Genomic DNA, 13,569 nt, shown 5'->3' with positions numbered 1-13,569 from the left:
AACTATCTAAAAAGAAACACAGTATCTTACATAAGGTCTTTATCTGATTAATAGCCTTTAAGTTCTTATCTTCACAATTTCTTTTGTGGTTCCTTTTTGGATAACCTCCTTTTTGTCCATTTGTGCATGTTTTGTGTTTTTAAAGGAAATGCAAATACAAAGAAAATCCTGTTTTGATATAAATGGGGATGATATGTTGCTGCAAATGGCATGTTTGTAGCAGTATTGACATTACCTAGCTCTGTTCTGCAATGTAAGGTTAATAAGTGATACACCTCTCATAGGAAACAAAGAACACTTTAAAACCTTATTCTGCATCTTCTAGAGGTTTAAAAATGCTTGCTTCAATGGGTCTTTTCAAATCACCTGGGAAAGAGAGAAGTAATTTTTACTTGTATATTGCTTACTATGCTTATGCTTGTCAGCTGCTTTATGGGAATGAGGTGTAGTAAATAGTTGTCTAATTCAGAAAAATCTCACTTTTAAAAAATATTGCTTTGATGACAGTTACGCAGTTATTTCCCTTAAAATTGGAAATGTCTTTATATTAATTTTTATTTTCCATTCAGAAAGGATGTATACTAGCAATGTGTCATATTCTTGTAGAATCTATAGAATCATTTACTTCTTTTCATCTAATTCACTTTATCTTCTCATATTTTTCATTCCTTTCCATTAGAATGAAGAAAAATACGTGCATGATACCTGTTCAACCTTCTGTTTAGAGCTACTGATAAAACTGTGTGTTCTTTCACATTTTCTAAATGGTACATGTCAGAAGATGACAGAATTTCATGTGTAGAGAATGCTCCATGAAGATTTTATATATTTCTTGCCAGATATATGAAATCATTTCCCCTTTTTACTTCTTTCTTAATATTTGTCCCCTTTTCATCATGGCTTCCTGGACACTTTTTCCTTGTAAGTCAGCTCTCCTAGATTGAATCTCTGTCTTCAATCTTTGCAGTTTATTCTCTTCTCCGATCATTAATCTTGTTTGTATCAGACGGCTCAATCTGAACCTTTTCTTTCTGTGTTTCTATTTATATTCCCTTAGGGAAATTTTCCACTAACCACTAGAGCTTTACCAGTTAGACCACGTTTTCATTTGATCTTTGCTTTAATAAAACCTTATGTTTGAGTGATATTGTTATCATTTTATTGATGAGGAAACTTTGTCTCACAGAGGTTGTGGCTTGCCCAAAATTATGCAACTAGCATTTAATGGAGCCGACACTTAATCTCCTGCTTTTACCACCATCCTACACTGCCCCCGACCCTCATAATTTTACCTGAGATGATTATGTGAATTTCTAACCAAGTTTACTTCTCTAGCTCTGACTGCCAGTTCCTTGTTTTTTGTTTTTGTTTTTGTTTTGTTTTGTTTTGTTTTTTAAGATGGACTCTTACTCTATAGCCTAGGCTGGAGTGCAGTGGCACGATCTTGGGTCACTGCAACCTTTGCTTTCCGGGTTCAAGAGATTCTCCTGCCTCAGCCTCCTGAGTAGCTGAGATTACAGGCCTCAGCGTCCTGAATAGCTGGGACTATAGGCGTGTGCCACTATATCCAGCTAATTTTTTTGTACTTTTAGTAGAGACAGGGTTTCACCATGTTGTCCAGGCTGGTCTTGAACTCTTGACCTCAGGTAATCCACCCGCCTTGGCCTCACAAAGGGCTGGGATTGCATGTGTGAGACACTGTGCCCACCTGGAATATGAACAGGTTCTGAATTACTGAGCCCAGTGCTCTACCCTGATACTTTGGGCATAAGCCACGGTGCCCAGCCCAGTCCACTGTTTATCAGGCTTCTCTACTTGTTTTTCTTACTTATCTTAACAGAATTGAGAACTGGGCATATAATTTTTCCTATCATTCTTCTAGATTCCCCTGTGATTATTAGAAGCATAAATAATCTTTTGCTTTTTAGTTTTTGTTTGTGTCAAAACTTACCTAGGCCTTTTTTTTTAAAGAAAACATTTGTTTATTAATTGAATTTTTAGTGGAGGTTATTTTTTGTTGTTGTGGTTTTATCATATAAATCTTCAAATATACAAGATAGAATGGTATAACAAACCTTGGATATACCTATCACTCAGCCTCAGCAGTTATCAGTATCTTTCCAATCATATTTCATTTATTGTCCCTACAGTTGTTTTTGAGGTAGCTCAAATATTTTAAATTCAGTCCCCAACCTCATATCTTTTCACCCGTAAGTACTGTACTTGGTATCTTTCCCAGATAAAGACTTGAAATTATAATGTTATCAAGCCTAAAAAAATTTGGACATAATTATTTAATATTATCTAATAAGCATGCTAACCTACTTTCAGATTTTCTCAATTGCCATACTTAGTCTCGTTTAGAGTTTATGTAAGACTGACATTACTTTTTCCTTAAACGTTTGGAAGAATTTACAGTGAAGCCCTCTAAGTCTGAAATTTTCTTGGTGGGAATTATACTTTTTAAATTGATGTCTAATTTACAATAATCTTAGCATTAAATTCACTAATCTTAGCATTTAGTGCTCAATGAATTTTTACATATGTATACACTCATATAATCACTACTCTGATCAGATAGAGAATATTTTCAGCACCCTAGAAGGTTCCTCCTACTCGTTTACTGTCAGTGTGCACGCTCCAGAGATAACCACTATTCTAATTTCTATCACAATAGATTCATTTTGTCTGTTACTGAGTGTGAAATAAATGGAACCTGCAGTTTTTACTTTTCAGTGTCTTGTGTCTTTTGCTCAACATAATGTGAGGTTAATCTATGTTGTTAGTAGTTTGTTCCTTTTTATTGGTGTGTAGTATTTCATTCCATGAACATACCATTTATATCTTCTGTTGCACCTTTGGGTTATTTCCGGTTCAGGGCTGCTATGAATATTCTTGTATTTGTCTTTTGGTAGACTTATATACGTATTTCTCTCGGGCATATACCTAGGAGTGGAATTGCTGGATCGTAGAATACTTTCTATTTAGCTGTAGGAGACACTACCAGTCTTCCGAAGTTATTATACTAATGTGTGCTCCTTCTAGCACTGTATGAGTTCCTGGTGATCCACATTGTCAGCAGTGTTGGTATTATTGATCTTTTTAGTTTTAGCCATTCTGGTGAGCGTATAGTGGTGTCTTGTTATAGTTTTAATTTGCATTTTCTTGATGAGTAAAGTTGCTAAGCACATTTTCATGTTACTGTGTCCTCTTTTGTGACTTGCCTATTCAAGTCTTTACTTTTTAATGATTTGTCTTTTTCTTAATGGTTTGTAGGAATTCCTTATGTAATTTGGATGCAAGTTCTTTGTTGTATAATTGTGAATATCTTCTCTCAGTTTGTGGAGAATATCTTTTCCCAGTCTCTTAATGGTGTCATTGGAAGACATGTTCTTAATTTTAATGAAGTCCAGTTTATGGCTTTTTTTCTTTTGTGGTTACTGCTTTTTGTTGAAACCATTACCTTCTCCAAGCTTATGAAGATGCTACTCTAGGTTTTCAACTAGGTTTTACCTTTCACATTTATGTCTGATTTATCTCAGTTTTTGTTTATCCTGTGAATTGTTGGCCAAGATTGATTTTTCTCCCACATAGCCGGTTAACCCAGTACCAGTTATTGAAAAGATCATCATTTCTCTTACCTAGGCCTTTTAACATGTCTTGGAGCTCACCACTTTCTTTTTATTTTTGTAGCTTGTTGGGCTTTTTTTATTCCATACATAGTTGATAACAGTAGCAATTTAGATTACTTTTAGCTGATCTTCATGTCCATTCTCTTAACTTTAGTCCATTATATACACAGCTGCTAGAATAATGTTTCTTTAATGCTATTTTTAGTTTTTGTTCTTTGTTCAAGAAATAAAAGTGATTCTGCATTTCTTATCATATCAAAAATCAACTCTCCAGACTAGTTTTCAAAGCTTTATTTTCCTTATTCTCACTTCCCCCAAATTTTACCAATCCCAAACTCTGTTCCTGCCAGTATAATTTTTTCACCACCCCTAAAGTCAAATTGTTCATTTCTGTGCCTTTGTACAAACCTTCCCTTCTTCTTTGGAGGTCTCTCTCTGGTACTTCCTCATAAAACCATTCTGAGAAGCTTTTACAATCAGCATTGTTGATTTAATGTATTTCTCTCTTATATCCTATCAGTCAGGCAGACACACACAATACTTGTTTCTGCTGTTACACAGTAAACTTGCTTTTTAGTCATTTTTAAATGCTGATTTTTTTGTTAGTGTGTCAGCCGTTTGAGAGAAGAAACTATATATTTTCCTTACAGTTTATACAGAGAACCATAGAATTCTCTTTACAGGGTTTCCCTCATAGATGTTTAATTAAAATTGACCAATTATGTAACTGACAAGGTTTACATAATGTATTTTTATTTTAACAACTGTATTTGGATAAAAATAAGAATTGCTAATATCTCTTCATAAATATTAACAAATGATTATAAAATCAGAGGATTTTTCCCCTTGTATTTGATAGTTATATGTAACTATATGTTTAACTATTGTTGCTGTGTTGTAGCCTAAGTAAAACTGACTTTTCTCTTTTGTCCTCTTTGTTTGTATATGACTGTAGCACTGATGCAGGTGACAGCCCTGTTGGCACCACCACTGCAACGAACCTGGAACAGCCTCAGGTTATCCCCTCTCAAGGTGATCTTCTAGGGGATCTTTTAAACCTTGACCTTGGTCCCCCAGTCAATGTGCCACAGGTGTCTTCCATGCAGATGGGAGCAGTGGATCTCCTAGGAGGAGGACTAGATAGTCTGGTAAGCATCTTTCTTCCTTTGTTCTTTTAGTTATTTTTAGTTCTTGATATGCTAGAGAGTTTTAAATTATTCAGCTTTTTAGAACTAGACCTTTCCTTGATGAACAGTAATATCCTTTGATAAAGGACAGGATTCTTTGTCTTTAGAAAGACAAAATTATAATTAATACTGTTCATCGTCAGTATTGGGGTATGTCTGCAAGTGTATGGGATTATTTTATTGTCCTGCCTCTAAATAGAACTTTTGACATTTAACCATTCTATTGTTCAGCAATTTTAATGTTTAGTATCTTTTCCGGAGTTTATTATTGTTCCTACCTCTTAACTCTGGATAGCCCACTTAAATTCTCCATTTGACCTGAACAGCATTAAAGTGACCTCACACAAATTATCCTATTTCGAGGCTTTTAAACCTTTTACTTTTTAATATTTTAATTACTTATGCCCTGTCTAATTCTGAAAGGTTTTGAGGCAGCCATTTTTTTAAAAAATAAAATGTGTCATTATTACAGTTGGGAAGGACTGCTCGATTGGTTCTTTTTTCTCCTTCCTCCCCACCTACTCCACCCTATCATACTTCCAATTTTATTAGCTTCCAGGATTCTAATACTAAAAGGCTCCAAAGACCAGAACGTATAGGGGAACTAATTTTTTTTGTTGCTGTACAAGATAAATGAGAATTTTAAGGGTGACCATCAATCTATGGAGAGAAGGATAGAAAACTAAGGCAGTCTATCACATGACTGCCTACACAGTATGTACTTAACTGTAGTGGAATTAGAGAGGCTTTTCTAGCTAGACATTTGTAAATGAGATTTTTGTCAACCTGAGGACTATAAAAATGCCCAATAGTGATTTATTTACCAATGTCATTGGAGGGCTAACATCTTAGATATGAAAATATATGTTCCCAGAGATGACAGACACAAAACAGCTGCACTCTCTGCTGCATATACTGGCATCTTCTCTTTCTTTATGAGCAGTTTTATGTCTGGGTTTTATACTAGCCAGTATAAAACCAGTAGAGGTCCATTTGCTTTTTGGCTGGCAGAGAGTCTAAGGAAATAGGGTTATAGTCATATCTCTGTGGGTTGTGCATTTTACTAATGGAAAATCACTGCTTCCAGAATTTACACATTGACCAAGCTGTGGACTTCAGCTTATATTGACACAAGTGAGCACTTCTGTTGTCTTTCTTGGGAATATAAGCAAGTACTTTTTATATTCATATCTCTAATGAATGAGACTGACTGATTATATAAGCAGCATAGCTTCCTCATATGATCATTCTACTTATATTTCTGTATAGCCTCCTTATAGACTGAGGAGACTGACAAATATTTAAATATTCATGGAGACTCCTAAGAATCCCTTGTAAAATTAAAATAGCTCTTCCTTTTCTGTTCACATACCAACCAACCACAAGTTAAATATTGCATCCTCCTCAAGTTCACTGCTTTCCCTGGTGGGGAAACCTACTACATTGTGGACTCATTGAACCTAAGAATGACAAACAAAGTTTGAGGGATAGAAAGAGGCCCTGAGTGCCAGACCCAGGATCCTACTTGCTCCACTTTAAACATAGAAGGAAAGAGACATGTTATTTTCATTTGACTTTGTATTAGCTCATGCCAACTCCAAAACCAATGGGTTTTGTCATCATGTTTTATGTAGGTATGCAGTCATCTGAATTAGAATTCGTGTAAGTATTACATCAGATGGAAAAGCTGTTAGAACTTGATGGATTGTAGTAGCCAAAGCTGCACACAGGCTTATTTCCTTTTTTATATATAAGGGATATTCTTTTGGGGATGAGGAAGTTAAGTTGTTTTTCCAATTGGATTTCTAAATATGCAACCTTTGCTAGATAGGCCCAGTTATATTTTTATGTAACTCTAAATTTTAGCTTTTCCTGACTTTGGGATTTAAAATGGTATCGTTGGTATTATAGCTCCAGAAAGTGTTTACAGTGCGGTTTTCTTCAGCTTATTCTGAGATTGAAAGATATCCCAGAAATCAAGATGAGAAGAAATTAAAGCCCTTATTTTTGCTTTGGATCCGTATGTGGTTAAATATATATTCACTCACAGAATCAAGATTCCTTTTTCGAGAACATCACAAGGAAGACCTAAATTTGGCTATGTGGAAGAAGATGAGTTTCTAAGGCAGCAGTGGACTTTAAAAATACTTTTATTATTCTTATGCAAATTATCTAAAGAGAAAATTAATCCTCAAAGCCATTTTTTTAATGCATCCTTGCCTTACAGAGTGCTTCTCAAAATAAATTATATACTTGTGAATCTCCTAAAGATTTTGTAAAAGAGAAGGTTTTGTTTGGTTTGGTTTGGTTTGGTTTTGTTTTTGCAAATGGATTCTCACTGTGTTTTGTACGCTCGTCTTAAAATCTGGGGCTCAAGCAGTCCTTCTGCCTCAGCCTCCCAAAGTGCTGGGATTACAGATGTGAGCCACCACACAGAGCCTGAGAGAGATGTCTTAGTTGGTCTGGGGTGAGACCTAGAGTCTGCTTTTCTAACAAGGTAACACTGAAGCTGCTGGTCCATGGTCCACATTTTGCATAGTAAGGACATAGAATATCTTGTGACCCCCACTGTGAACCACTTCAGTTTAGTGTTTGAACTATAGCTGCCTGTATTCTCAGATACCTTTTTCTTTTGACTTCAGTAGTAAACAGACTCCTGGAAAGAGGGCTTCTCCTCTACCTTAAATTAATTGGGAGGGCAAGAAACTTGTTAAATTATTTTGTTAAAGGGCTCTTTCTTTTGCCCTCGAGGGAGAATAGTTTAGCTAGGAGTGGTTGAATTCAACCCAAACCCCTATTTAAAATATGGCCAGGGTTAGAATTGTGTGGTGGTTTGGGAAGCAGCATTTAGGTTAGCTCAGTGATCATTCCAGGAAGGCTATCAACCAGGCCACTAGACTGTTGGTGCTTTTATCATGGGTTTCTAATGGAACCTCACCCATAGAGATCAGTGGTGTACTGCTGACAAGTATTGCCTGGTTCCGAGTAACTGTATGATTCTCAACTCTATCTGCAAAATTGGTCCCACATTAGTACCAGTTTTTAAAAATACACATTCTCTCTCTCTAGCCTTTAAAAAAAATACTATCAATACTGGAATCCAAGAGTAATTAAACAACACTTCTGAGAGGCAGGACCTAGACATTGCTATTTGTAAAAAGTTACCTGGGTTATTTTAATTTTGCAGTCAGGGTTGAGAACATTGAGCCAAATGAAATTCCAAATGAAGTTAGGTAGAGATGCAAAAAGCTGATCTCTAAGCCAAGACAGTGACTGCCACAAAAGAATCCTATTTTCGAGATCCTCTTTGGCACTTCCTGCAAAAAACAGGTATCTCTGAATTTACCTTCATTTTTTTCCCCTTGAATATTTTTCTGCTATGATTTTTTGTTAGGTTATCCACCATGTCAGAAGTTGACTGGAAGTTGAATTTGACCAATTTAGATATGGTCACTCAGTCCCAGGGTCCTTTTTATCCTTGCTTACTTGATGTAATTGGAGACAGAAAATTGAGAGCATTTTATATTTTGGATTGTTCAACTATTTTCTGTTCTATCTTAAAACTTGATATTCATGAGAACATTTTTTGTTGTTGTTGTTTTTGAGATAGAGGCTCGCTCTGTCACCCAGGCTGGAGTGCAGTGGCGCGATTTCAGCTCACTGCAACCTCCACCTCCCTGGTTTGAGCAATTCCTCTGCCTTAGCCTCCCGAGTAGCTGGGATTGCCGGTGAACACCACCATACCTCGTTAATTTTTTTGTATTTTTAGTAGAGACGGGGTTTCACCTTGTTGGCCAGACTGGTCTCGAACTCCAGACCTCAGGCAGTCTGCCCGTCTTGGCCTCTCAAAGTGCTGGGACTACAGGTTTGAGCCACTGTGCCCAGCCAAGAAGATATTTTTATTCTTCCTTTTTCATAGCCTGGTGATCCTCCCTTAGATCTTGTTCTATTTCATCTTCTTTTACTGTCACACTTATGAAATTTGGCCAGGGTTAAGATTTAGTGAGTTGTGATCTTTTCCTATTAGGTTGGAACAAAAGTAATCGTGGTTTTTACCATTAAGAGTAATTACTTTTGCTCCAACCTAATAGTAACTGTCATAGTCAGGAAATACTTACCAATGTATTATTTATTTATTATTACTAATCAGGAATGTTTTGTCACAACATTCCTGAAAGCTGTGGCCTTCTTCCATCAATAATAGTGACTCTCAACATTTGTGATTCTTTAAAGAGGAATAGGGTGGGACCATTGTTGTGATATAAAGAAAACATACATACTCTGGCTCCCAGGTGATTGATTCTTGTATGCTTTTTTTAAAGAAAGTAGTCATTTGAAAATCATTGATTTAGGCAGAGATGTTAAAATGGAATGCTTCTTCATCACATGACTTGGATTAAAATGGGTTTCTTGCCTATTCTTTTTAGTCTCCTTACTGCAACATCCTTATTTTTCTTGCATTTTAGCATATTCTCTTTTGCTTGTACTCCACAGATAGTTTCTTCTGTCAGTACAAACTGAACTATCACGTTGATGTGGAGTAAATTCAAGTAATGTCGTTTATCTGCTCTACATGTAGAGCATGACAGTTTGCTAGTTAGGTATAGGCTTGCCAAGTAGTTATTTGGGTTTTCTGTTGCTTTTAGAACCCATGTATATGGACGGTTTTTTTGTTTTTTTTTTTTAAATGACTCTGGCACTTAATCTAAGAAACTGCTTGTTCTGAGTAGTGTGATTTTTTTCTCACTGTGCAAATCCTTCTGGTTTGGTGTAGTGTGGGAGGTGACCTGATGCCCCTGATATAACTCCTGCATATGTGTTATGTGCTCATGAGTCTGACATCTGTGAGGATCGCTGAAGTAATAATTGAATCTCGATTATTTTTTTGCCTTTACTTCTAGTTATTTTTTTGCCTTTACTTCTAGTCTGTCAGCAGAAGGCTTGGCTTTGTTCATTCAAGGTACTGTGCATCATTCCTTTACGTAAACAGTGCTATTATGTATCAAAAATGGAAAGGAAGAATTATACAGAGTGCCCTTTCTCTGTGCTGATGAAGGATTTCATCCTGGAGAAATGTGCCCAGCTTGAGTGGTGTGGAATAGAGGAGAAACTGCCTTTTCCTGACCTATAGTCCATGTTTTTCCCACTGTTTCTTACAGGTTTTTACTTTCAGATATCTTAGGTCATAAGCTATTTATTAATAGTTTTGAGGTTTTGGCCAGGCACAGTGTCTCACGCCTGTAATCCTAGCACTTTGGGAGGCCGAGGCAGGCAGATCACAAGGTCAGAAGATCAAGACCATCCTGGCTAACACAGTGAAACCCCATCTCTACTAAAAATAAGAAATAAAATTAAAATAATATGAAAATTAGCCGGGTATGGTGTCATGTGCCTATAGTCCTAGTTACTTGGGAGGCTGAGGCAGGAGAACCACTTGAACCCTGGAGGCAGAGGTTGCCGTGAGCCAAGATCATGCCACTGTACTCCAGACTGGGCAATAGAGCGAGACTCTGTCTCAAAAAAAATTAATAGTTTTGAGGGTTTTTTTAGCCCACAGGAAATCCATCATCTATACTCGTTTTGCATCTTTATTTTTCTTCCTTTTTTTTTTTAAAGATGGGGTTTCACCATGATGGCCAGGCTGGTCTTGAACTCCTGACCTCAGGTGATCCACCCACCTCGGCCTCCCAAAGTGCTAGGATTACAGGCATGAGCCACCGCGCCTGGCCCTATTTTTCTTCCTTTGGAGGACCTTTGCAGTGATTAAAAGCTTCGTTTTTTAGAGTTTGTGTTATATAGAAAGATCTTTGTAAGTTGTTGCCCATTACATTTCTCAGTGTGGCTTCCATAACCACTGTCTCTGTATCAATGCATAGTCAAGGCTGGCCTTCGGCAGTTTTGAGAATAATTACTAATTTCTGAGTGCTACTCCCTGTGCTAGAACTTTTATAATTTCCAGTCCTCAGAACAATTCAAGACAATAATTGGTATTGGGCCCCATTTTACAGAAAATTGAAAGTCACACAACACAGTAAGTTGCAGAAGTTGGGATTTGAACCCAGGACTTCTTTAAAACTTCAAAGTTTATACACTCTATACTGTCCTATGATTTTCTAGTTTGTTATTGTCACCTTCTAGAACAGAATGTAGTTTCACCTAACTGGTCCTTCTCATACTGGGAAACCCAGTCTCTGGGGTACACAGCAGAGTGCAGGATGCTTTTGAAGCTGCAGAATAAATATGGCATTGTCTTGCAGTATTAGTCTTACTTGATGGTAAATAATACTAACACAGCATAAACACCGGTGTGTTACAACTTAGAATGTAAAATTGCATGACTTCAAGATAAAACATACGGCTTGCTTGCCCTGACCCTCTTGATGGTTTACGTCCCAGGTCCCAGAGTGTATGAGTTTGGGCCAGTGTGTCACATGAAAGTTTGAGAAGGACTACAAAAGTATGTTCATTCATAAAAAAAAAAAAAAAGAGACTGAATAATGAATACGTTTATGCAACTTTCTTGCAGCAAAAGGAACATATTGTTCATCTTATCCTTATTTATTTACTTAAAGACAGGGTTACTGCAACCTTAAGCCCCTGAGCTCAAGTAATCCTCCCACCTTGGCCTCCCAAAGTATTAGGATTTACAGGCATGAGACACTATGCCTGGCTGTTTTATTTTCTTTTAAGTAAAACCACAAAAATCTCCTTTTCCTGTCTCTTCACCAGTGAGCTGTGATAAAGCACTACTTTCAGGGCAGTTAAATGATGTGCAGGCATGATTCTGCTGAAAATTTACTATCAAAACCCCTCAAATAATACATTTTCTTCCCAGAACGTGTTTGTCAAGGCCAGGAGATGTTTGTTTATTTTTTTTGAGACAAGGTCTCGCTTTGTCACCCAAGCTACAGTGCAGTGGTGAGATCAGAGCTCACTGCAGCCTCAAACTCCTGAGCTCAAGTGGTCCTCCAATCCCAGCCTCCCAAGTAGCTGGGCCTACAGGCACATGCTGCATGCATGGCTAATGGGTGTTCATCTTTTTTCCTTGGTTGGTTTTATTTATATGTGTTGGCAGTGTTGATGCAGATATTGTGCTCTAGGCCAGTTGGTAAACAGTTTTGTCAGGCTTTTGTCCTTTTGGTGATAATTTTCTGTGATAAAATGATTCATTTCAAAATTGCCTCCCAGGAAATACTGCCAGTAGCCCTAGTTATATATTTGTGATTCATTCATTCAATAAATAAATATTTTAAGTGCTTAATATTTACTATGTCAGGCTCTATTCTGTATACGAGGCATATAGAATGGACCTTGCAAGCTTACATTTGGGTAGGGGAGACAAATGATAAGTATGTATGTAGTAAGGTAGCAAATGCTGTGAAACAAAGTGAGGCAGGATGCAGAGGTTCTTCTGTTAATTTTTACTATACTCAACATTGAGTTCTGTCTGACCTAAGAGACCTATGGTGGCCATTCTAAGGACTTTTTATCTTACATCAGGAGGTAATCCATTACGTCCCCCTACTTTTCCTCTGGTAGAAGCCTTCCTCGCCCACCCCAAGTTACGGAGTTTTCTGATGATTTTTGTATGATCTCAATGCATTTATACTATTTCTTATCAAGTTTGCTCTTAGCCATCAGTTTATTAGCTTTTTCATGGTTACATAGTCTTTCTACCAATTTTATTATATTTTATGATGTTTTTTTGAATAGCCTTTTTTTTTGGAGACAGGGTCTCACTTCGTCACCCAGGCTAGAATGCAGTGGCACGATCACGGCTCACTGCAGCATTGACCTCCGTAGGATCAGATGATCCTCCCACCGCAATCTCCAAACTAGCTGGGACTACAGGCACGCATCACTACACCCAGTTAATTTTTGTATTTTTTGTAGTCATGGTTTCGCCATGTTGTTCAGCCTGGCCTTGAGCTCCTGGGCTTAGGCAATCCACCTGCCTCAGCTTCCCAAAGGGCTGGGATTACAAGTGTGTGCCACTATGCCCAGCCTTGAATAGCTTTTTGAAGATCAAATTTAAATTTCCAGTCCAGTAGCCGAAAACCTTACTTTAACCTACAAGATACTGTGTCCCATCTGAAATTTAAACTCTGATGGAAAGACACACACTGATATTTTTGACACCAATAGGATTTTGACATGGTGAAACCATGACTCTATAAAAATATAAGTTTTATTGTTTGTGGTGGGAATCATTGTATACTATTTTTGCACCATTTTATTGGCTCCTGAATAGCAGAACTATTGGTAAGCTATATGACTTGGAGCATTCCTTAGATTCTCTTCAATTCAGTAAGTTCTAGAAAACATTAAATAAAAGAGACACTAGCTCTAAACATGAGCATAGAAATGTCTGAGCTTAAGATCTACACCTGTAGTTATGAGAATGTCTTCAGATAACTCCATAGTTTTAGAAGCAAATAGATGTACTTTGGACTGTCCAGACATCCAGATCAGTCATTGTGATAATTTGTGGGATTGTTTTTTCCTAGTCCACTCAATGGTATGATATTGCTTTATAAAATTAAAAAATTTCTTTTTAAATTTTCTTTTCTGGGGTCAGGAAGATTCGTTTCCTTATATAACTTCACTCGAGTTCTTTCTCTGTATTTCTGCTGTTGTAGCATATTGCCATTAGATGAGTGCATTTCCTTTCATTATCTATATAGCTGAACTGAGCCTTTATGCAGGCTCAGCTCTGAGACGTTTTGCTCTACTTGTCTCTGCAGAGCTCA

General features: G+C 37.1%; 1 protein-coding gene across 11 annotated transcripts in view; it reads left to right on the top strand.

Moving 5' to 3' along the window:
- AP2B1 (adaptor related protein complex 2 subunit beta 1) overlaps positions 1-13,569 on the top strand; it is a 151,478-nt gene that overhangs the window by 84,981 nt on the left and 52,928 nt on the right. For all 11 annotated transcript variants that reach the window (XM_078373820.1, XM_035300813.3, XM_035300809.3 and 8 more), the window contains one exon: positions 4,588-4,780. In XM_078373820.1, the coding sequence (XP_078229946.1) occupies positions 4,588-4,780 (193 nt within the window). The remainder of the gene's footprint in view (positions 1-4,587; positions 4,781-13,569) is intronic.

The sequence above is a fragment of the Callithrix jacchus genome, chromosome 5 (assembly GCF_049354715.1).
Source record: "Callithrix jacchus isolate 240 chromosome 5, calJac240_pri, whole genome shotgun sequence".
Classification (NCBI taxonomy): Eukaryota; Metazoa; Chordata; class Mammalia; order Primates; family Cebidae; genus Callithrix; species Callithrix jacchus.
The sequence above is the reverse complement of the archived record's forward strand: the minus strand, read 5'-3'. Positions and strand labels throughout refer to the sequence as shown.